This window comes from Microplitis mediator, chromosome 9, assembly GCF_029852145.1.
Source record: "Microplitis mediator isolate UGA2020A chromosome 9, iyMicMedi2.1, whole genome shotgun sequence".
NCBI lineage: Eukaryota > Metazoa > Arthropoda > Insecta > Hymenoptera > Braconidae > Microplitis > Microplitis mediator.
In genome coordinates, this window is record NC_079977.1 from 2,736,105 (window position 1) to 2,758,390 (window position 22,286).

Here is a 22,286-nt window from a genome sequence, read left to right on the forward strand (position 1 = left end):
AAAAAATTCTTGTTAAAAATTTTAATGTTTTTTTGCCAAATACGATTTTTTTTTCAATGTTTGAATTTTTGTTTTTATGTTTAATAATATTTCTGTGTATTGTAGAAGTGATTACCACACTTCTTTAAATTAATTTTTTCATGATAATATGGGAACCATTCCCATAATATTATAGGAATGGTTCCTATAATAGTATGGGAACTATTCCCATAATATTATAAATTATGGGAACCATTCCTATAAATTATAGGAACCATTCCTATAATTATAGGAACCATTCCTATAATTATGGGAAACATTCCTATAATTACAGGAACCGCTCCCATAATTTATGGTCGTAATTCCTATGATGGTATAGGAAAAAATTTCACAAAATTATGGGAACCGCTGCCATAATTTTCTTTCCGTGTATCTGTGTTAAATTTTTTGTGTTGATTATTTTGTGTAGAATCAACACAATTTTCTGTGTTACTTTAAAATTTTTAATCGATCTACTATTCAACACTTTAAAAGTGTTACCTAGTACAAAAATCGATATTATCAACATTTATTAAGTGTTACTTTAAAATCAACGCAAAAAAAGTGTTGAAGCGACAGTTGAATTGTGTTAAAAAAATGTCTTTCTTCTATTCACGCGGGAAGCGCCATTAAGCATCAGTTTTGCTTGGTTAGTTATTATTTTTGTGACATTGATTTTATTTATTTTCAATTAGACATAAAAAAATTAAGTTGACAAAGTTCATGATTCGTATAGTTTAAAAAAATAAAAATATTTAAAAAATTGCATCTGTGGCTTTTTTACTTTTCTACGTGCGCACATTTTTATTTTTTATTTTTTTTCGTAATTGATTTGTTGATAAAAAAATTCAAAAATTGTCAACTGTCTGCTAACTTTAGGATCATGTTTACTATCACGAAATAGTTCAATGTTAAATAATAGTTGTTGACACTTTTGACAACCTAAAAATAATTCATGGTACAAAAATAAAATGTAAAAGTTAACATTTTTTTTGTGTCGCCATTAACATTTAAAAAGTGTTGAAGTTACTTCTCATATTACTCGAATTGTGTATTGAAATTTTATCACAAATTTTGTGTTGAAATTCAACACAAATAATCTGTGTTTAAAAATAACACAAATATTGTGTGGACCGTTTTTAACATACAGATTGTGTTAATTTTAACACAATATTTTTTACTGTGTACTTGTGGTCGTTCATTTTCATACAATTTCAATATCATATTGAATTTGTAAAACAATGACACAGAAAAAAAGGATTTCTTGGTACAAAAAATTTTGACTCATCTCAAGAAAATTTTTGCCTGCCCCCAGAAAATTTTTACCTGCCCCAATAAATTTTTTGCATACCACAGAAAAAAAGGATTTTTTGGCGCGAAAAAATTTTTGTTTCAATTCATAATCTATTTTAAATTTTAAGCTAAAAAATTTTTTTAATTTCCCGCTAAGAAGACTGAATATTAATAAGAAAATTCTATCTCAATATTTTATAAAACTGCATTCAAGCTTGAAAACGTACACACAATAAACCGATTAAGCTCTGAAACAGCGGGAAGTCTTTAACTGCTATGCAGTTTAACTCTTTTCTATATTTTTTTCTTTTATCAAATATTTGGTCTGTAGATTCTAATAAAAGATTTTTTTTCCGCTTTTGTATATTTATTTACTTGAGAAGCTTGTTAATAATAAATCCTCTATCATTATTATTATTATTATTATTATTATTATTATTATTATTATTATTATTATTATTATTATTATTATTATTGCTGTCATTGTTCTGTTGAAACTAAAGATTTATCGCAGTGTAAATTTTGTATTTGCAAAGATCTCATTGTTTGAGATTCGTCTCGAAATATAATAATATATATATATAATAACAATATATATAATTGGACGAACGTTTATGTACATCAACCTCGAGGTTTTTAAATCCATGTAAAAGTATATTGTTTAAATTAATAATAAAAATAAATTATAAGAAGTTAAAAGTTAATAGGAATGATAAACAAAAAGCAAAAAAATAAAAAATATAATAAAGGATTTACTTTGACAGCGGAAAAAAATATCGAAAAAAAGTTAATTGAAAATTCGATAATTTATTCAAATGTAAACGAATATTGTTATTATTATCGCGAAGCTTTTTTAAACAACCGAGTATGGCAGCAATGTAGCAGTCAGCGCAGTAGCGTCGGAAGAGTATCAGTAGCACTGGCACACATTATACTTTTTCTCCCGTCCAATGTCTCTAGTCTTACTACCGAGAAGTAATTCCGTTTAATGCTGTACATTACATCCATACGCATTTCTATGCAAAACGCGAGTTGGTAAAACGGGCATCAGCGTTCGAGCTTAAAGATCTAATGGAGATAAGAAAGATACAGCAGCGAAAAAAAATATAACTTAAGTACTTGATAAAATAAAAAAAATACTTTAATATTTTAAATATTTTAAATATTTTTTTGTATCGTTAGAAACAACGAATAGTGTTTGTAAATTTTTACTTTTTTAGGGGGCAAATTATCGATAAAAAATTAGAAAATAGTCGACTAATTAGAAAAAACGAAATTTGCCCTGGCAGATCCGAATTACGGGAAATTACCGTAAAATACCGTAAGTTACGGTATTCGGCAAAATTACGGTAAAATTTGCGGCAATACTGCGGTATTTTGCAACAAAAGTGCGGAATTTTTCCGTAATTTACGATATTCAGACAAATTACCGCAAAAGTTGCGGCAATACCGAGTTATTTTACCGTAAATTTACCGCAACATTGTAGTATTTTACCGTAATTTACGGTATTCGGATGAATTCCTGTAAAATTTTCCGGTAATACTGCAGTATTTTACGACATAAGTGCGGCATTTTTCCGTAATTTACGGTATTCAGACGAATTACCGCAAAAGTTGCAGCAATACTGCGGTATTTTACAGCAAAATCGCGGTATTTACCGAATTACGGTTAATTACCATAAAGTACCGTAAGTTACGGTATTCGGAAGAATTAAGGTAAAATTTGCGGCAATACTGCGGTATTTTACAACAAAAGTGCGGAATTTTTCCGTAACTTACGGTATTCAGACAAATTACCGCAAAAGTTGCGGCAATACTGCGGTATTTTACAGCAAAATCGCGGTATTTTACCGCAACATTGTAGTAGCTTGCCGTAATTTACGGTATTCGGAAGAATTGCTGTAAAATTTGCGGTATTACTGCGGTATTTTACGACGAAAATTCGGTATCTTACCGCAAATTGACAGCGACATTGTGGTACTTCACCATAATTTACGGTAGTCAGAAGAATTACCGTAAAGTATGGAATTTTATGGTAATCTGCCGTAAGTTATCGCAATTTACAGCAAATTTAGATTAAATTACGGTATTTTGCGGCAAAATGCGGTAATTTACCGTAATTTGGATCGGCTAGGGCGATAACACGAGCGACAAAAAAATTTTATTTTATGATTATTTTTCAATGACCAGATTTAGTTGGCAAGTAGAGTGAAGAGTTCAATAAATTTTGAATACAATCCGTTTCTTAGATTATGAATTATTCAAAAACGAAAAAAATTTTTTCTCAAAATTTGACAACTGATTGACTCGAAAATTTTAATTTTTAATTCTTCATATGCCCTAAATTTTATTGCAAACCGGACATTGTTCTCAAAAAAATCTTGATACGTACGAAAAACTCAATTTATGAAAATTTAATGAAAGTTGATAATTTTCTTCTTCGAAAATTTTCAGTTTTCTGAGCGAAAATTTAAAAAATTATTTTAGCCGATTTATTTAACATTCACATTAACCGAGTTTTATTATATATAGACGCAGAAAAAAAATTTTATTGTTATTTTTTATAAAAAAAATAAATAAAAGTCGCATTCAATTTAACTGTGAGATGCAATAAGCGTATATACGCACAATGTTATGTATATCAGTAGTTTTATTGTGCTCTCGTGAACTCTCATCAACATTTATATACGTAATATATATATACATGTGTGTATACATTCATCCATTCTTTTATACAGTTACCCAAAGAATTTTACAGAGCTACGAAAATTGCCGGCTTAAGATAAGCCACCATTGTAAATTTATTACTTTGACTTTTCCTCTTTTTTCTACCGCTTTTACTTTTTATGTTAACTGTTTTTATTTTTTTATTTATTATTTTTCATTTCAATGGTTTACTCGCTATTCTCCTCATTTTTTTCCACCACGTAGATATGAAAATTAAACACAAACAAAATTAAAACTAATAAAAAATACTAACAGACCTCGAAAAAAAATAAATCCCGCTATTTTATCCGTACCGACACCAAACATTAATCCTTATGTTTAAAATTTTATTTATTCATTTTATAAATATTCAGAATTGCCAACATATTTAGCTTTAATTATTCTTGCATTTATTGTTCTACGCTAAAAAAATATTTAAATAAATGAATTTATGTCTGCAGAATTTTTAAAATTTATTATTTTTGTTTTTTTTCAACTTCCCGCTAAGAAAATTGTAATTTTTTAAAAATTCGGGAAGTTATTGTTTTTGGTCCGATTTGCAAAAACCGAATTTCTATCAGATTTTGACGTTTTGAGGTACTAGGAAGCTATCCTGACTAATTTCACGATGATGTCCGAATGTATGCATGTGTGTACGTACGTCCGTACGTATGTAGGGGAGGGTGGGGCAGAGCGGCCCCCCTGAAATTTTTTTTTTTTCGACTAATTACTATAAATCCGATATGTTTGCGCATTTTTACCCCTACTCATGACATTTGGGGCAAAATGGACAAGCCCAAAATTTTGAAAAAGTGATTTTTTAATATTTTTATCGTCCAATTAAAAAAAAATTATCATAATTCCACATTTCTAGCCCTACGCATGACACCTGGGGCAAAATGGACCAGCCGAAACTTCCGAAAAAATTATTTTTTCATATTTTTCGGCCGTTTCTTTATGTAAGAGGCAATTTTGGTCACTAAAAATTTATAAAAATTAAATTTTTTTTTTTAGTTGATAAATTTTTGAAATAAAGTAAAATCATAGAATTGATTTTTTTTTTATTAAATAACAATTAGTAATTAAGGTAATCGAGAGTGAACGATTTTTTACGCTTTAAAAAATTTTTTTCGAGTAATATAAAACCAAAAATAGTTGTCAAGAGAAAGAAATACATTCTTAATGATGAAAACAATTTAAAAAAAAAAAAAACGAAAAAAAAAATTTTTTTTATCACTTTTTGAAGGGGGGCCGCTCTGCCCCACAAAAAAAAAAATTGTTTTCAAAATTTTGGCTAAATGTCCATAAATTCGTTTGAAATAGGACAAAAGTAAAGTGATCATATGGTTGAAAGCCACAAAAAAATAATAATTGGCTTAGGGGGGCCGCTCTGCCCCACCCTCCCCTATGTATGTAAATATTCATAACTCTTGAACGGATGAACCGATTTTGATCTTTGAGGTGTCATTCGACGCGGCTTGTTAATATCTTGGAGCTGTAAAAATTTGAGCTTAATCGGTACGGTGCGTTCGGAGATATTTGAAAAATACAATTTTTTCAAAAATGTTTTATTTGGATAACTTTTAATTTGCTCGATAAATTGGTTCCAAAATCTAATCAGCTCTAAAACTTTATAAGCCGCGTCGAATGTCACATCAACCATCAAAATCGGTTCATTCGTTCAAGAGAAACCGTTGACGAAAGAATTCAAAAAAAAATTTTTTTTTGGTTTTTTTGAAATTTCTCAAAAATGACTGGATAAATCAATTTCAAAATTTTATCAGCTTTAGAACTTGATGAAACACGTCGATTGCCGCCTCAACCTTCAAAATCGGTTAGTTCGTTCGCGAGATATCGTGGGAGAAAGAAATGCTCAAAAATGGTTTTTTACAAAACAATGGCATATAAAAGTATTTTCGAGCTCGAAGAGCTCGAAAATGTATTCACAATGATGTTTTCGAGCTCAACGAGATCGAAAACAGCGGGAAGTTTTGGGGCTGGCCCGCAGGGTTAACCGATAGACCGATTTTTTTCTTTGTTGTTACTACATACAAAATTACGCAAATTGCTGCAACGATTTGATAAGAGTTAAATGCTATGTAATATCAGAGATCTATCACTGACATATAGACATATAGACAGTACTGATATATACTAATTCTCGAATATAATTATAGTGGGTATCGGGTAACCACTAGATCGATTCAAAGTATATATTTGTCTATTAGTAACCTATACGTCCGGTATGATCAATTGTGTAGCTTTAGTACCATATATACATGTATATATATAAATATACATATATATGTATATGTACATAGTTGTGTACATGACGTGGTGTATAAATTAACAAGCGTACTGGTGCTGATGCTACGACTTCCCCAACTACAGCTCATGTCGCTGAACGAACGTACAAAGCATCCGTGAGAAACATATCAAACTAGATAATAAAGCCATGTTACACTCTATATACATGTATATATATAGATATGTATAATTGTATGAGATAGTAAAGGTAGATCTGGCATTTATCTGCATCACATGACTGGTTCAATTAACAAAAAGCCTCTGAGTCAAGTTGTAATGGGAATTACTTGTATAATTTAGTTTAAACAAATGGAACTTCGCTACGAAATAATAATTGATATAAAAATAATTAAGTTAATTTTCTTTTTTAATTTGAGGGATTAAATTATTTTTTTGAAAAATTAATAGTGTAAATTGCATAGACGGTTTACTGAAATTTTACTCATATGTTGTGTTATCAATAATTATTGGAATTCACTTCTGCGCTAGCGTTCTTCCAAAAAACTTGTCGGTGTTTGGTCGGAATTGTCATCTAAGAAATTTTATAGAAAATCGATGGAAAATCTAGACTCAGGGCTACGCCAAAATTAAAAAAAAAGGCAGCATTGTGTGTCGTTATTCCGAAAAAGGGCAGAATCACGGACTATTGTGGAAAGAAATTGTCACAGTGTCAACAGGACGAAACTCCGAGTGTCGTCCACTCGAAAGAAAAATTTATTTTCCGGAATTTATTCAAGTTTTCCCTGCTAGAATACGTCAAAACTAACAAGAAATGGTAGCAGTGTGTGTCGTAATTTCGAAAAAAGGGCAGAATAATGGACTACTGTGGATAGAAATTGTCACAGTGTCGAAAAGACGAATCTGGACGAGACTCCGAGATTTGTCCACCCAAGAAAAAAATTTACCCTCCAGAATTTATTTGAGTTTTTTCTTATTTTAACAATCTGTCATATGTAAATAAACAAAAAATTTTAATGATCCTGAAGTTATCAGACCATTAAAAATTTTCGGATTTTTTTTCAACAAATAAATTACGAAAAAATCAAAAACTAAAAAAATGCACATGTAGAAAATTTTAAAAACTACAGGTGCAATTTTTTCAAATTTTTTTTTTTATAATTTTCCTCCTAAAAGAAAATCCAAAAATTATTAGATGTCAGCTAACTATGATCCTGAAGTTAGCAAACAGTAAAAAATTTTCGAATTTTTGTTTCAACGACTTAATTTGAAAAAAAAATAAAAATAAAAATATGCACATGTAGAAAATTTAATAAACTACAGGTGCAATTTTTTCAAATTTTTTTTTTTTATAATTTACTGTCTAAAAAAAATCCAAAAATTATTAGATGTCAGCTAACTATGATCCTGAAGTTAGCAAACAGTTAAAAATTTTCGAATTTTTTTTTCAACGACTTAATTTTAAAAAAAAATAAAAATATGCACATGTAGAAAATTTAATAAACTATAGGTGCAATTTTTTCAAATTTTTTTTTTTTATAATTTTCCGTCTAAAATAAAATCCAAAAATTATTAGATGTCAGCTAACTATGATCCTGAAGTTAGCAAACTTTTAAAAATTTTCGAATTTTTTTTTCAACGACTTAATTTTAAAAAAATATAAAAATATGCACATGTAGAAAATTTAATAAACTACAGGTGCAATTTTTTCAAATTTTTTTTTTTATAATTTTCCTCCTAAAAGAAAATCCAAAAATTATTAGATGTCAGCTAACTATGATCCTGAAGTTAGCAAACTTTTAAAAATTTTCGAATTTTTTTTTCAACGACTTAATTTTAAAAAAATATAAAAACATGCACATGTAGAAAATTTAATAAACTACAGGTGCAATTTTTTCAAATTTTTTTTTTTTATAATTTACTGTCTAAAAGAAAATCCAAAAATTATTGGATGTCAGCTAACTATGATCCTGAAGTTAGCAAACAGTTAAAAATTTTCGAATTTTTGTTTCAACGACTTAATTTAAAAAAAAAATAAAAATATGCACATGTAGAAAATTTAAAAAACTACAGGTGCAATTTTTTCAAATTTTTTTTTTTTATAATTTACCGTCTAAAAGAAAATCCAAAAATTATTAGATGTCAGCTAACTATGATCCTGAAGTTAGCAAACTTAAAAATTTTCGAATTTTTGTTTCAACGACTTAATTTAAAAAAAAATAAAAATAAAAACATGCACATGTAGAAAATTTAATAAACTATAGGTGCAATTTTTTCAAATATTTTTTTTAAAATAATTTATTGTTTAAAAAAAAATCCAAAAATTATTGGACGTCGGCTGACCAGTATCATAAAATTTTATCAAATAAAAAAATATTCAACGTTTTTATTTGTCACTTCGCGCAACTGTCAGTTAAAATTACACACGTGTGTAACATAACAGAGATAAAACAAATACAAAGAATTATAAAAACTGAAGAACCAAAATTTTTAACTGCATTCTATTATAAAAAAATCTCCACGTAAAAATTAAAAGAACGCAAAAAAAAATTTCCAGTGAAAAAAATGATGTTTGTTCAGACAGTAGTATCAGAACAGGTCGTGATTCGTGAGAGCGGAAACAGATGGTGGCTATAACACGAAATCAATGCTTCAGACGTTTAAATGTTGAATCAACCAATAGATTTTTTTTTAGTTACAACGCTTTGTTTATTTATAGAAGCAATTTAAGCATGGGAAAGTAGACATAAAAAATATCTTCGTTTGTTTATTTTATATCCAAATAAAATAAATAACACTTAATTTTATTTGGTCGTATAAATTTAAGTACTGACGGTGCCGAAGATTTAGTAAATCGTTTTCCGATTATGAAAAAATTTATATACATATATGACAGTTAAGTATTACGGCAGCTAATATATAGTAGTGTAATGTTATATAAATTATGTGTTCAGTGGTTGTTGGTGCATATATATCATAGGAAATACGATACACATGGTTATAGTGTATCACGTTATGCGGTTACTCCATTCACTCGATCGTTTGGTTGAGCAAGGATGTGGAAAGACGTGAATTTAACGACAACTACGACGACCAAGAGGACGAAAATGATAGCAATAGTGTTCATATATATATATATACATATATGGTGTAGTATTCCTGGGCTCAGCCGGTCCCTTTCTCATTCACAGCATAACCTTGTTTTGTGCGGCCGCGGAAACCGATTGGCAATTTAACTTCAAGTTTTAGGACATGGAAAGACGTTGAAAAGGGCATTGTGTTTTATTGAAAATTTACGATACGACTCTCAAGTTTGTTGTAGGAAATATTGAACATCTGCTAGTGATATTATTATATTGATATTGTTGGTATTTTAGTGATAGTAGTGTAGTAGTGGCGGTAGAAGCAGAGCAACGGTAATAATGGCAAAAGTTTATGGTAAAATGATAAAATTTATGTGAATGATAAATTTGAAATTTTGTATCTCTTACTCTGGGTAGAGTAGAACATTCGGAATAGACGCAAAGTGGACGGTTTATTTATGTACTTGGAGTTGATTTTACTGCGAGGAATTTAAGTTGCATGGCTTTGAAAAAGCAATAGGTCGGGGTTTATTGGTGTTTAGATTTTTTAAGAAGAATTTGAGAAATAAAACTTTTGAAATTTTCAAAACTAGTGCAATTATATATCATTTTCTGAGGAATTTTTTTTTGGGGTCCTGCGATTGTAGAAAATAATTAGGCTCCAGGAAGTCTGATTCTACATTTATACCCAGGTAAAAAATTTCGAGCCAAAAAAATGAAAAAATTTTTTTTTCGGCCGAAAAGTGGCGGCAAAAAATCAAAGTAGTGAACATAAGGCCAAAATTTGGCCGAGAACTAGACCTAAAGAAAAAATACTATGGTCAAATTTATGCCGACTTAAGTTATCGGGAAATTTTCGGCCTGCTTTTTGAGAATAATAAAATTTTGGTGCACAGAAAAAAATAATTTCTGGGCGCAAGAATTTTTTTGTATTATAAATTGAACACAAAAATTTTCTTGGGACGAGAAAAAATTTATTGACTCAAAAAGTTTTTTCTTGCTCTGAGAAAATTAATTCTCCCCGTAAGAAAATTTATGTTTTCAATTCATAATACAAAAAATTTCTTGGGCTGGGAAAAAATTTTCCTGGGGCGAGTAAAAAATTCTTGTGCCAAGAAATCCTTTTTTTCTGTGTGTGTTTTTGGCCAACTTTCGACCTTTTCCATTCAAATTCTAAGCCTTTATCGTAATTTCGGCCAAAATTAGGCATTTTGGAATAAAATTGTATAATTTCGGCCGGGCTCAATCTTTTCGGCCCTATTTTGACCAGATATTTATACCCGGGTATATACTTACGCGAGTCAAAAATCAAATTCTAGTTTAGTCCTCAGAAGTCTCAATTCTTTTAATGTTTTATTTGCCGCTCAAAAAGTAACTCTAGTACTCAAAATCCTCACTGAGAACTATGAGGTCTAAATTTTGAATTATAACTGACCTCAAAATCCTCAAAGAATGAAAAGTTATAGTTCGGACCCTGAAAAATTTTAGATAGAAAAGGGAGGGGAGAGAAAACATCGAATGAGACTTTTGAGGTTCAAATGCGTATAAAATTATTCCTGTATGTTTTGAGTATTTTGAGGCTCTAATCCAGATTATGTTATTCCAGTTCAGTCCTCAAAGTGGTAAAATGGGTCGTAACTATTACTTTGAGGCCTCAACCAAGATAACTTTCTATACCATGGTCAATCTTAAAATTCTAAACTGATCCTCGAAAACCTCAGAACTTTGAGCCTTAAATCCGAGTTTGTTTTTTGACTCGGGTATATATTTGTATTCTTTACTCAAAATCGATATTCAAAACAATTCAAAAAGATGTTAAAAGAAGTATTACAAGCTGCCTGTAATGACTTAATGAGTGATAACCAGCAAGTGCATGAGACCAGTTGGCAAGTTTTGGCAGTCGTAAAGTTAAAAGCTATCCAAGACAAGGGTATATCGAAGCATATGATCTAGGTCTTGACATTACACCCAACTACACTCTATAGATAACTTCTCTATTACATTATCATAATAATAATAACAACAGTAGCATCCTATCTTAACTGCCGATCAAGTTGCATAAGAAATTTCCACGGCGGACGCAAACACACGCCACTAAATATTTGAAATCATCATTTACGTCACTATTAATTTCCTTCCTTAAATATTGATCCTACAGCCTATACTTTTAACACCAACATATATCTACACTGAAACATGCATCATTTTTTGTACAACTCTAAGTACTATTCGCACGTCTACTCGGTTAAACTTTTTACGACCACAATTGTTTTCGCGCCAATTCCCAAATTAAATTAATGTTCTCTACATTTTTATCCGACGATCATAAATTTAAGTTATTTTTACATCTGGCATTACCATACGTCAACTCCATATTGTCTGACGATATTTATCATCAATATATATATATCTATACTTATATATCTTCTTGTTTATTAAAAAAAATGAAAAATAACAATGAAGAAAAAATCATTTTTTCTCTGGGGTATAAACTACTGGAGTAATAGCCGAGTTTTTTTTTATCAGATAAATATTTATGAGTCTATCAAAGATTGTAAGTCGATAAATAAAATATTATTTTAAAAGCATTAAGGAGAAATTAAATTTATTCATCACACATAGTATCGATAAATTAAAAGATTCCCTACCGCAAATAAATTTAACGCGGGATAATATTTGGGATTAATCTCATGGGTACTTACACGTATTATAATATATATTATCTTCAATATATACTATACATGTATGAAAATCGCGAGTTTTTTATATTAAATTTGAACTGGAGATTTATGAAAATCGATGGCTGATAATTAAAAAATTTTGTTTTAATTAATTTGTCTAACAGAGCTTGAAATATTATTAAAATTTTATTAAATACTGTCTAGTCTACCATGATAATAAATATGATTAAATTTATTTATACTACATGATATGAATATTAATAAAATACAAGGATATTCGACGAAAATATACAAAAACTAACGAAACGATATTTAATGACAGCAAAAAAAAAATTTGAAAACTTTTTTTCTGATCTGAGAAAATTTATATTAATTTTTTTTTTGCCAATACCCAACTTTGCGAATAACATAACGTAAAAAATTTTTTTTTGCTATTTATGTTCAAAAACATTTGAATTTTAATTATAAAAATTTGAAAAATTCACAAGCTGTAGTCAGAATAAATTTTACATGAGAATGTTAATACTGAGTCGACTAGAAATTATTTTTTTTTTTTTACAAGTAGAAGAGCTCGAAATTATGTCGAACATATTTGAGAATATTCTTCGCCATTATATTTTTGACCTCAGTAAAAATTTTTTTTAACGAGATTAGAAAAAAAAACAATTTTTTAGAAATTTGCCCTGATGGAATTCGCGATTCAAAATTTTATTGCGGATTCGAAGATTATCAGATTTGAATTAAATAAATTTTGTGCGCCATGTGAATGATCAGTTTCATAATTTACGAGTTATTTGAAAATTAATTTTATTTTTTGGAATTATTTGTGAACCGCTGGCTGATTTATTCGACTAATTTATAAAAAATATTTTTTATATGTTCATTTTACCCATCCCTCATATAAATTGTATATCGATACTGCCATTCGAATACGTCGTACCTCACAAAATTTGAGATTCTCACTTTTCTTGAAAAATGTAATCATTGTAACAATGTGCAGCTTATGTCAAAATTTTAGAGGTCAAATTGTTTATTTAGTATTTTTAAATAAATAATATGTCGTATCCCACACGCAGACTTTCGCGTCATTCTAATATGTCGTATACCCAAGTGGCCAGCTTAGCTTTTTGTTAGCTTTTAGTTACCTATTTGAAGTCAACTTTTTGCTATTTCTAAATGTTATCAAAATGGTAACAAAAAGTTGTCATGATCGAATATTTTTAGAATTTGTGTTTGTTTATTTGTAAATTTTTAAATTTCCCGCGGTTTATACTACCCCTAACCTCTAATGATCCTTAAAATTGTTAACATTAAATCAACTATAAAATAACAAAAATTTGTTAATTAAAGTCAACTTTTTTCCATCAATTTGTTGCCAATTTGTTGCCGATTTGTTAACAAAAAGTTGAAAAATGTCAATAAATAGTTAACAATTTGTCACCAAAAAGTTATCTTTTTGAGACAGAAAAAAGTTAACATTTTGCTGGACATTAGTAGTGATATTTGTTGAAAAAAATTTGCCTTTTTACGTCGCCAAATAAATGTTAACATTTTTTTTGTTAACTTTTTCGATACAAAAAAGTTAACATTTGGCCACTTGGGATATATTCCTCATTCGCATAAGTTCAGTCACGCTTAACATTTTCAATTTTAAGTTAATTTTAAGGAAGTAATTAACGCTAGTAAGAAGGTAATTATGCATAATTTTTTACTCTTCATACAGCATGTAATTCAAAATTATTTATTCACTACAAATTCCTGTATTTTATAAAAAATATGAAAATAAATTTGTAGGTTATGCCAATGTAATCATATTACAAATAATTTTCTTTGCCGATCGTGAAATATTTTTATTGTCTCCTGAAAAATTTCATAAATGAGGGATATGATGAAACGGAAGTTGGCCGACATCTGATATTTTTTGGATTTTTTTAAGCAATAAATCATTAAAAAAAAAGTATTTGAAAAAATTGCACCTATAGTTTTTTTAAATTTTCTACATGTGCATTTTTTTAATTTTAATTTTTTTGGAATCGATTCGTTTAAAAAAAAATTCAAAAATTTTTAACTCAGGATCATATAAAATTTCTTATGTCAAGTTAAAATTTTTGGCGCCAAAATTTTTTTTTTTAATTCAGTGAAAAAAAATTATGATACCGGTCTGCCGGTCTAATAATTTTTTGTTTTTTTTTTTTTTTGAAGACAAATTATGAAAAAAAAATATTTGAAAAAATTGGACCTTTAGTTTTTTGAATTTTCTACATGTGCATTTTTTTATTTTTCATATTTTTGACCTATTAAAATTACGATCCGCGAACTCAAAAACTTGAGTCAATAAAAACTATTAATTTTTTATTTTTTAAATTACCCGCCTTTTAATTTGAAATTTTTTTTTTTAAAGACAAATAATAAATTATTTAAAAAGACATTAAAATTCTAATAATGTCGGATTTATCTGTTTATTTGAAATGTGCAAATAAAAATGTATAGTTTATTGATAAAAAAATATTTTTATTAGCAGACTGAAATTTACTATCATGATATTGGTTCGTTCGGAAACAGCATACGGGTTATTGTATAAAAATGGATGTTTACGATAACCACGATAATAAACAATGAAAAATTAAAAATAGTGTTCCGAATGAAAGATAAAAAATAATTAACTTTTTTTATGATTACAGGTATCTTTTTTTTCGACCAGTCCAGAGCTATCAAACAAACAACGTTTCGAATATTTTACCAGGACAATACCAAGCGATCACTATCAAGTAAAGGCCATGGTTGATATCATCAAAGTTATGAACTGGAGTTATGTCTCTATTATTTACGAAGAAAGTAATTACGGGATCAAAGTAAGCTGATATATATTTTTAGTGATCAAAACATCAAATACTTTTTTTTGCTCTCATATTATTTTCAAAAACAGACAACGGAAATTAAGTAAACTGAGCGGTGACCGGATACGACCCTAGAAATTTTGTAAAAAAATTTTTCTATCATTTTACAAAAAATTTCCAGAACTAAATGGGCCTCAAAAATTTGGTAGAAAAAAATAATTGTTTTTTAAATTATCAGAATTTTTCAGCAATAAAACTTAGGGTAAAACGGGTCACAAAAAATTTTTTTTGCTCATATTCTTTTGAAAAATTAATTAAACCGAGCGGTGACCGGGATACGACCCTAAAAATTTTGTAAAAAAATTTTTCTATCATTTTAAAAAAAATTTCCAGGACTAAATGGGCCTCAAAAATTTGGTAGAAAAAAATTATTTTTTATCAATAATTTTTTTTTAAATTATCAGAATTTTTTAGCAATAAAACTCAGGGTAAAATGAGTCACAAAAAAAATTATTTTTATGAATTTTTTTTTGCTCATATTCTTTCGAAAAATTAATTAAACTGAGCGGTGACCAGGATATGACCCTAAAAATTTTTTAGCAATAAAACTGAGGGTCAAATGGGTTACAAAAAAAATTTTTCTATGAAATTTTTTTGAAACGCGGAAAAAAAATTGTAGTTGCTGCTCACGAGCTTCAAGAATTAATTACTCGCTCAGGTATCCCGTCGTGCCCCAGTCTCTGCTATAATGAGCTTTCTCTCCCAGTCATTATTAATCTAAATATAAATAACGCGAAAAAAAATAATAATAATAATAATAATAAAATGAAAAAAAGAGTAGATGAGTCAGTAATAAAATAACGATTAATCACAAATGTATGTAGTCGACCTACATAAAGTGAAACCGACGTAGAAAATTATAATTCCAAGACTTTTCCGCCCACTAAAGCTAGATATCGAATAGTAATTAAAAATCAAAGAGTAAAACTAGTTTGCAAAAAATAAAAAAAAATAAAAAAGTAGCAGAATTGCAGTATCAGGTAAAAGTACACGGAATATATGCATGTATGCACCGAGCGTGGGAGTTAATGAACGAGTAGTGATAAAGTGATACAAGTGTCGGAACGAAACGATATTTAAACAATTTAAGCGAGTACAAATGTTAAACTAGCAAAATGCAAATGATTTTAATCCACTAACTCTTCTTCTCTCTTTAAATATGTACTCTAGTAAACCAGCGGCCATCGCGAAATCCTTCTATTCCGTTCCATTTATATCCACCAACATCTATATTATTGTCTATATATTTAGACAGAACCAACACTAACAACTGCCAAGTGTTCCATTATAATCCAGTGAATATTTAACGTCTAGAGACTTGTTCTAGTACTCCCGTTCCCTCGTACTCTGGTACTCTTGTACTAGACGAAAGTAAAGACTGCCGACTAAAGAGTAGAATAGTCAACCTCTACTCCATTACTTATAAAATTCGCACACCAGTTTCCTGATGTCATGCTTCCAGCATTTCATCTCACACACAACAACTCAGCTTTTATAATCAAATTTACAGCACAGAACTAATCTTATTTATCTCACGTATGTCATTCACATTTTTCACACCCCAGTTGTATTATTCTGCTATGCTTTGTGTATCTTTTCAATCAAATCTTTTTTTTTTCAAGTTTTTCTGGAGACGATGAAAAAAAAGTTTATGATAAAAAAAAAATTACTCGAACTTTTGAGTATGTGAAAAAAAAATTCAATAACATAAGTAGAGTTTTTTTTAAATTGTAGATGTCACTAGTTCTCTAGAGTAAAAGTTCATTGGATTTTTTGGAATTTTGGAAATAGTTCCATTGAAAAATAAATGTTTCAAATTTTTCTACTTGGAAAATTGAAGAAAAAAAAATCTTACGGTTGTAAAAAATAATTCGAATTTTATCTAAACAAAAAAAAAAATTTAATAACAAAAATCATAATCCGGAAGTTCGCAGATAATTAATAATTTTTGGATTTTTTTTTTTCAACAATTTAATATAAAAAAAAAAAAAATATAAAAATATGCACCTGTAGAAAATTTGAAAAAGTATTGGTGCAATTTTCTGAAATATTTTTTTTTTTTCAAACTTGTCGTTTGTAAAAAAAATCCAAAATTTATTAGACCGGTTAATTTCAGTATCATAAAAAATCTAGTTTTTTCAAAATTTAGATGTCACTAGTTCTCTTTAGAGCAAAAATTTATTGAATTTTTTGGAATTTTGGAAATCAATAGTTCCATTAAAAAATAAATGTTTCAAATTTTTTGACTTGGAAAATTAAAGAAAAAAAAATCTTACAGTTGTGAAAAATAATTCGAATTTTATCTAAACAAAAAAAAAAAAATTTAATAACAAAAATCATAATTCGGAAGTTCGCAGATAATTAACAATTTTCGGATTTTTTTTTTCAAAAATTTAACATAAAAAAAAAAATCTAAAAATATGCACCTGTTGAAAATTTGAAAAAGTATGGGTGCAATTTTCAAATTTGTCGTTTTTAAAATCCAAAATTTATTATAACTCGGCTAATTTCAGTATCATAAAAACGATCCTGAAGTTAGCAGACGGTTACGAATTTACGAATTTTTTTTTTAACAAATAAATTACAAAAAAAAAAAAAAAAAAATATACACATGTAGAAAATTTAATAAACTATAGGTGCAATTTTTCAAAATATTTTTTTTTTGAAAAATCTAGTTTTTTCAAAATTTAACAGATACCTAAATCTTATAAGATTCAAAATTTATCAGATTTTTTTTTTTCAAGTCAAAAATTTCTTAAAATAAAACATTTGATTCAAATTTAAGGTAAAATTTAAAAAATCCTCACGTTAAAAAATAATTTTCAAAAGTAAAAATTTAATTTCCGCAAAAAAAACTTAAAATGCTACTGAGCATTTATTTTTTTCTACCCTTATATATTTAATATATATAAAGTCTCTGTGGATTGCAGAATTTAAATGTCAAATTTTTTTTATTAATATATATATGCACTGCAGTGCCCCGAGGGCTACCTGAGTATTTTAGAAAAATTTTTCCTCTCAATTATTCTTCTCCCTCTACAAAGTCCAGTCTCCTAATAAAACTCTACACTTAAATTAATTTAAACCCCGCGAAATTTATTAAATTTTATAACAAAGTCTAAAAAACTTTTTCTTCCATGTAATATTATTTTGCCTAATGTTCATTTATTTAAAGTTAATTTAATTTAAAAGTATTTAACTTATATAAAAGTTGAGTTGAATAAATATATAACATTTTTCAAATTAAATATTATATATAAATAATTAAATGGAATAGAGACGTAATATATTTTTTAATTAAACTTTTATAAGTAAACCGCGTGGGTAACTATCAAGTATCGTCATACATAAACTGAAAGTAGCGGATGAGTAAAGAGAAAAATTACTCAAATTACAATATATATATATACATATATATATAGTCTATAGTTCTATCTGTGCACTTTAAACTCAAAAAACTACAGCACCGACAATTTAAATATTTAAGTAGAAAAAAAAAACATTCACTAGTGTCTTTATTTTTGCATTTTCTTTATCTATCCGCTCTTATATACTTGTTAGATGTTTTTATTTAACTTTTTGTCTCCTGCCTTTACTTACTTTATAGTCAAATAACTTATAAAAACTTATATAAGAGAAAAAACCGCGGTTAAATTTAAAAAATTTAAATTAAAAGTAAAATATATCAGTCTATCAAACTTTGGTAATAACAAACGTTGCTTTAATTATTTTTTATCTTCAAGTGTAAACAGAAGATAACGATTAATCGATTAATTAAGTAATCTATAGTTTAATTTAATTACTCTGCGTCGCTGGATGAAATTTATTAAAACTTTGATAATTAGACGGATAATAAGAATTGAGGGTTACTTTTTTTTTTTTAATTTTCTTGCTAAATGTTATCGTTATTTACTTATCTCTTAATTTGAAATGATGACTTAATAAAAAATATAGCACGCCGTTAAAGTCTTGACATAAATTCGTGTCTGTTAATAATTTTAATTACGAGTAACAGAAAAAAAAAAAAAAAAAAAAAAAAACATTAAATACATTTTTAAATTTTTTATAAAATTTGAATTTCGCGGCATTAATACGATTCAGTTATAATTTTTTTTCTTAAATTAATTGCACACTTGTAAAATTTTACTCCACACAATTTTTTTTTTTATTCTGTGATATTTTAAAAATTCAAATTTAAATTAATAGGAAAATTGATAAAATTTGTCAAATTTTTGATATTACAGAAAAAATGTTGGTCGTATAGAAAAATTTTTCAAGCAAAAGTTGTAGGAAATTTAATTTTATAAAAAAAATGTCTCTTATTATTTTTTCTTGGGACTAAAAATAAAGTCGTGATTTCAAAATTAAGATTTCCATAATTATCAAAAATTTGAATCATTCATTATGAATCTTAATTTTGGAATTACGGTGAAAATATTGGCCGTATAAAAAAATTTTTCGAGTAAAAATTGTTCAGAATTCAATTTTACAAAAAAAATGTCTCTTATAATTTTTTCTTAGGGTTAAAAAGGAAGCCGTAATTTCAAAATTAAGATTTTCATAATTAACAAAAATTTGAATCATTCATTATGAATCTTAATTTTGGAAGTACGGTGAAAATATTGGCCGTATAAAAAAATCTGAAGAGACATTTTTTTTAGAAAATTAAATTTTCTACAACTTTTGTTTAAAAACTTTTTTGATAAGACCGATATTTTCGCCGTAATATCAAAAATTTGAACCATTCATTTCAAATTAAGGCGAAAATCTTGTCCTTAATGACTAAAAAATCAGTGGGCAAAAAAAAGTTTTTTGACAAAAAAAAAAAATTATCAATAGAAAAATAATGAAAATTCAAATTTTTACTATGGGATCAATTGGTGATATTTTTTTTTTATAGACGAACATTGCGATAAAAAATTTAATTAACAAAATTGATTTTTCATACTCGAGCAGTCACTTAGTGAATCACTGATTATTATTATAAAATAAAAAGCATTGAATTGTTTCTGTTAAAAGGCTTATGAAGAGTTGGAAGAACTTCTTGCCAAGTATCAGATTTGCATCGCTATTAAAGAGAAACTCGTAAAAGATTCAGGGGTCGCTGAAGAGATTGCTTACGATAATATAGTACAGAAGCTATTGACTAAACCACGAGCAAGAGGTAAGAAAATAATAATCAAACATAATACATTTTCTATAATTGGTATATAGTTTTTCCATGACAAAAAATATAAATTGTTTAAAATGAATTTTTGAAAGTTTTATAAATTTCTATCAAATGTTTTTGTCGAGAGCTCAAAATGTTTTCGAATTAAAAGTTTGTCAGTTTAAGTAACATCAAGTCTTTAACAAACAGTAAAAAAATACTTTAACCGTACGTTAAAACAAACTTTCAAAAGTTATACAAACACAGCACTAAGTATTTCTATTAAATAAATTTGAGTGAAATTTATTTAAAAAATAAAACTATAGACTTATATTTTTTTTCAATTTAGTTAGTAACTTAAAATTATCTAGAGCAATCAAGAGGAAGGTGAAATAATGAAATAACTTATTTTTATTATATTGAAAATTAATTAAAGATAAATTGCGACTGTTGAATTTTAAGAAATAATAAAAATTCAAATGATTAAAAGTTCGTGAAAAGGAAGTCTAAGAGTAAAGATTTATAAATGAGAAAAAAAAAATGAAACTGAGTTCTTTCAGCTGGAAACATTATGAATAATGACAACTAGCAATAATGTTCTCTAATGAAATATACTTTTAAGCATAAAGATATTCAAGGATTTTTAATTTTACTCCAAAGCTGCTAAGAAATTTCCACATCATCACGTTCTTTGTCTATGAGCAATTCTTATTTTTTTTTAAATCACTTTTTTTGTAAGGAAATAAAAAAACTACTTGGGAAAAAATAATTAAGATCTACGTAGATCTAGTAGATCTATAGAGATCTGATTTTTTTTTAAATTTGATCTACGTTGATCTATAGTAGATCTCCATAGATCTACAATAGATCTTTATAGATCTTCATAGATCTAATTTATCCAAAAATTTGATCTACGTCGATCTACTGTAGATTTTCTATAAATATATGATCTATTATAGATCTGTAAAGATCTACTGCAGATCTATGAAAATCTACTGTAGATCTATGGAAACCTGATTTTTTTCAAAATTTAAATCTCTGAAGACTTACAGTAGATCTCCATAGATCTAATGTAGATATTCATAGATCTACAATAGATCTACAATAGATCTACAATAGATCTTCATAGATCTAATTTTTCCAAAAATTTGATCTACGTCGATCTACTGTAGATTTTCTATAAATCTATGAAGATCTATTATAGATCTCTTATATATATCTGTAAAGATCTACTGCAGATCTATGAAAATCTACTGCAGACCTATAAGAATCTACTGTAGATCTATAAAGATCTACTGTAGATATATGGAAATCTGATTTTTTTCAAAATTTAGATCTCTGAAGACTTACAGTAGATTTTCATAGATCTACAATAGATCTTCATAGATCTACAATCGATCTTCATAGATCTACAATAGATCTTCATAGATCTACAATTGATCTTCATAGATCTACAATAGATCTTCATAGATCTAATTCACTCTAGATCTATGGAGATCTGATTTTTTCAAAAATTAGATCCACGTTACTTCTACCAGATCTAAGGAGATCAACGTAGATCTTATAGTTGCCATGACTATTTTTTCGAGATCTATGATTTGTACAAATTTACGAAAATCGTCGATCTTCGGAGACTATTGTAGCCCTTATAAAAAAAATTGATGTTCACAACTTGTCAATCTGCATAGATCCTAATAATTCTTTTGAGATCATTATCGATCTAAAATCATCGTAAGTTTTAGATCAAAGGAGATCTTCGTAGATTACCATAGATCTACGTATTTTCAGATCTAAATTATTTTTTCCCGGATAGCGATCTAAGTTTCAAAAACTATTATTTGAATTAATTTCTTTTCGTACGAACTCCAGATAGTTTTTACTATAGATCAAGAAGTAAAAGCTACTTTTACAATGATCTTAATGTAATTCCCTCAAGTAGCACTCGCCGTTAAAAACATTTGGCAAAGTACACTTTTATATAAAATAAAAAAAAAAATAATAATAACAAAAAGGGTAGAAGTAAAAAAGGTAATAATGCCGAAAAGTCTGTGAGCTCATTTACTTTGAAATTGAACCTCACCAACTCTTATTCTCTCCGCAGAGTGTAAGTGTAATTAAGATCTCATCGAGAAAACGTGAAAAAGTAAAAAGAGCCACAGTAAGAACGAGATAAAAAAATTGTCTAATGATCACA

At 27.6% G+C, this 22,286-nt stretch overlaps 2 protein-coding genes across 4 annotated transcripts in view; one reads left to right on the plus strand and one right to left on the minus strand.

The window, feature by feature from the left end:
- Positions 1-22,286, minus strand: part of LOC130675215 (UNC93-like protein) — a 206,175-nt gene that overhangs the window by 176,860 nt on the left and 7,029 nt on the right. The gene's annotated exons all lie outside the window — the stretch shown is intronic.
- The window catches only part of LOC130675212 (metabotropic glutamate receptor 2-like), a 132,291-nt gene that overhangs the window by 93,681 nt on the left and 16,324 nt on the right, over positions 1-22,286 (plus strand). For all 3 annotated transcript variants that reach the window (XM_057480762.1, XM_057480761.1, XM_057480763.1), the window contains exons 3-4: positions 14,728-14,898; positions 19,963-20,107. In XM_057480762.1, coding sequence (XP_057336745.1) covers positions 14,728-14,898; positions 19,963-20,107 — 316 coding nt within the window. The remainder of the gene's footprint in view (positions 1-14,727; positions 14,899-19,962; positions 20,108-22,286) is intronic.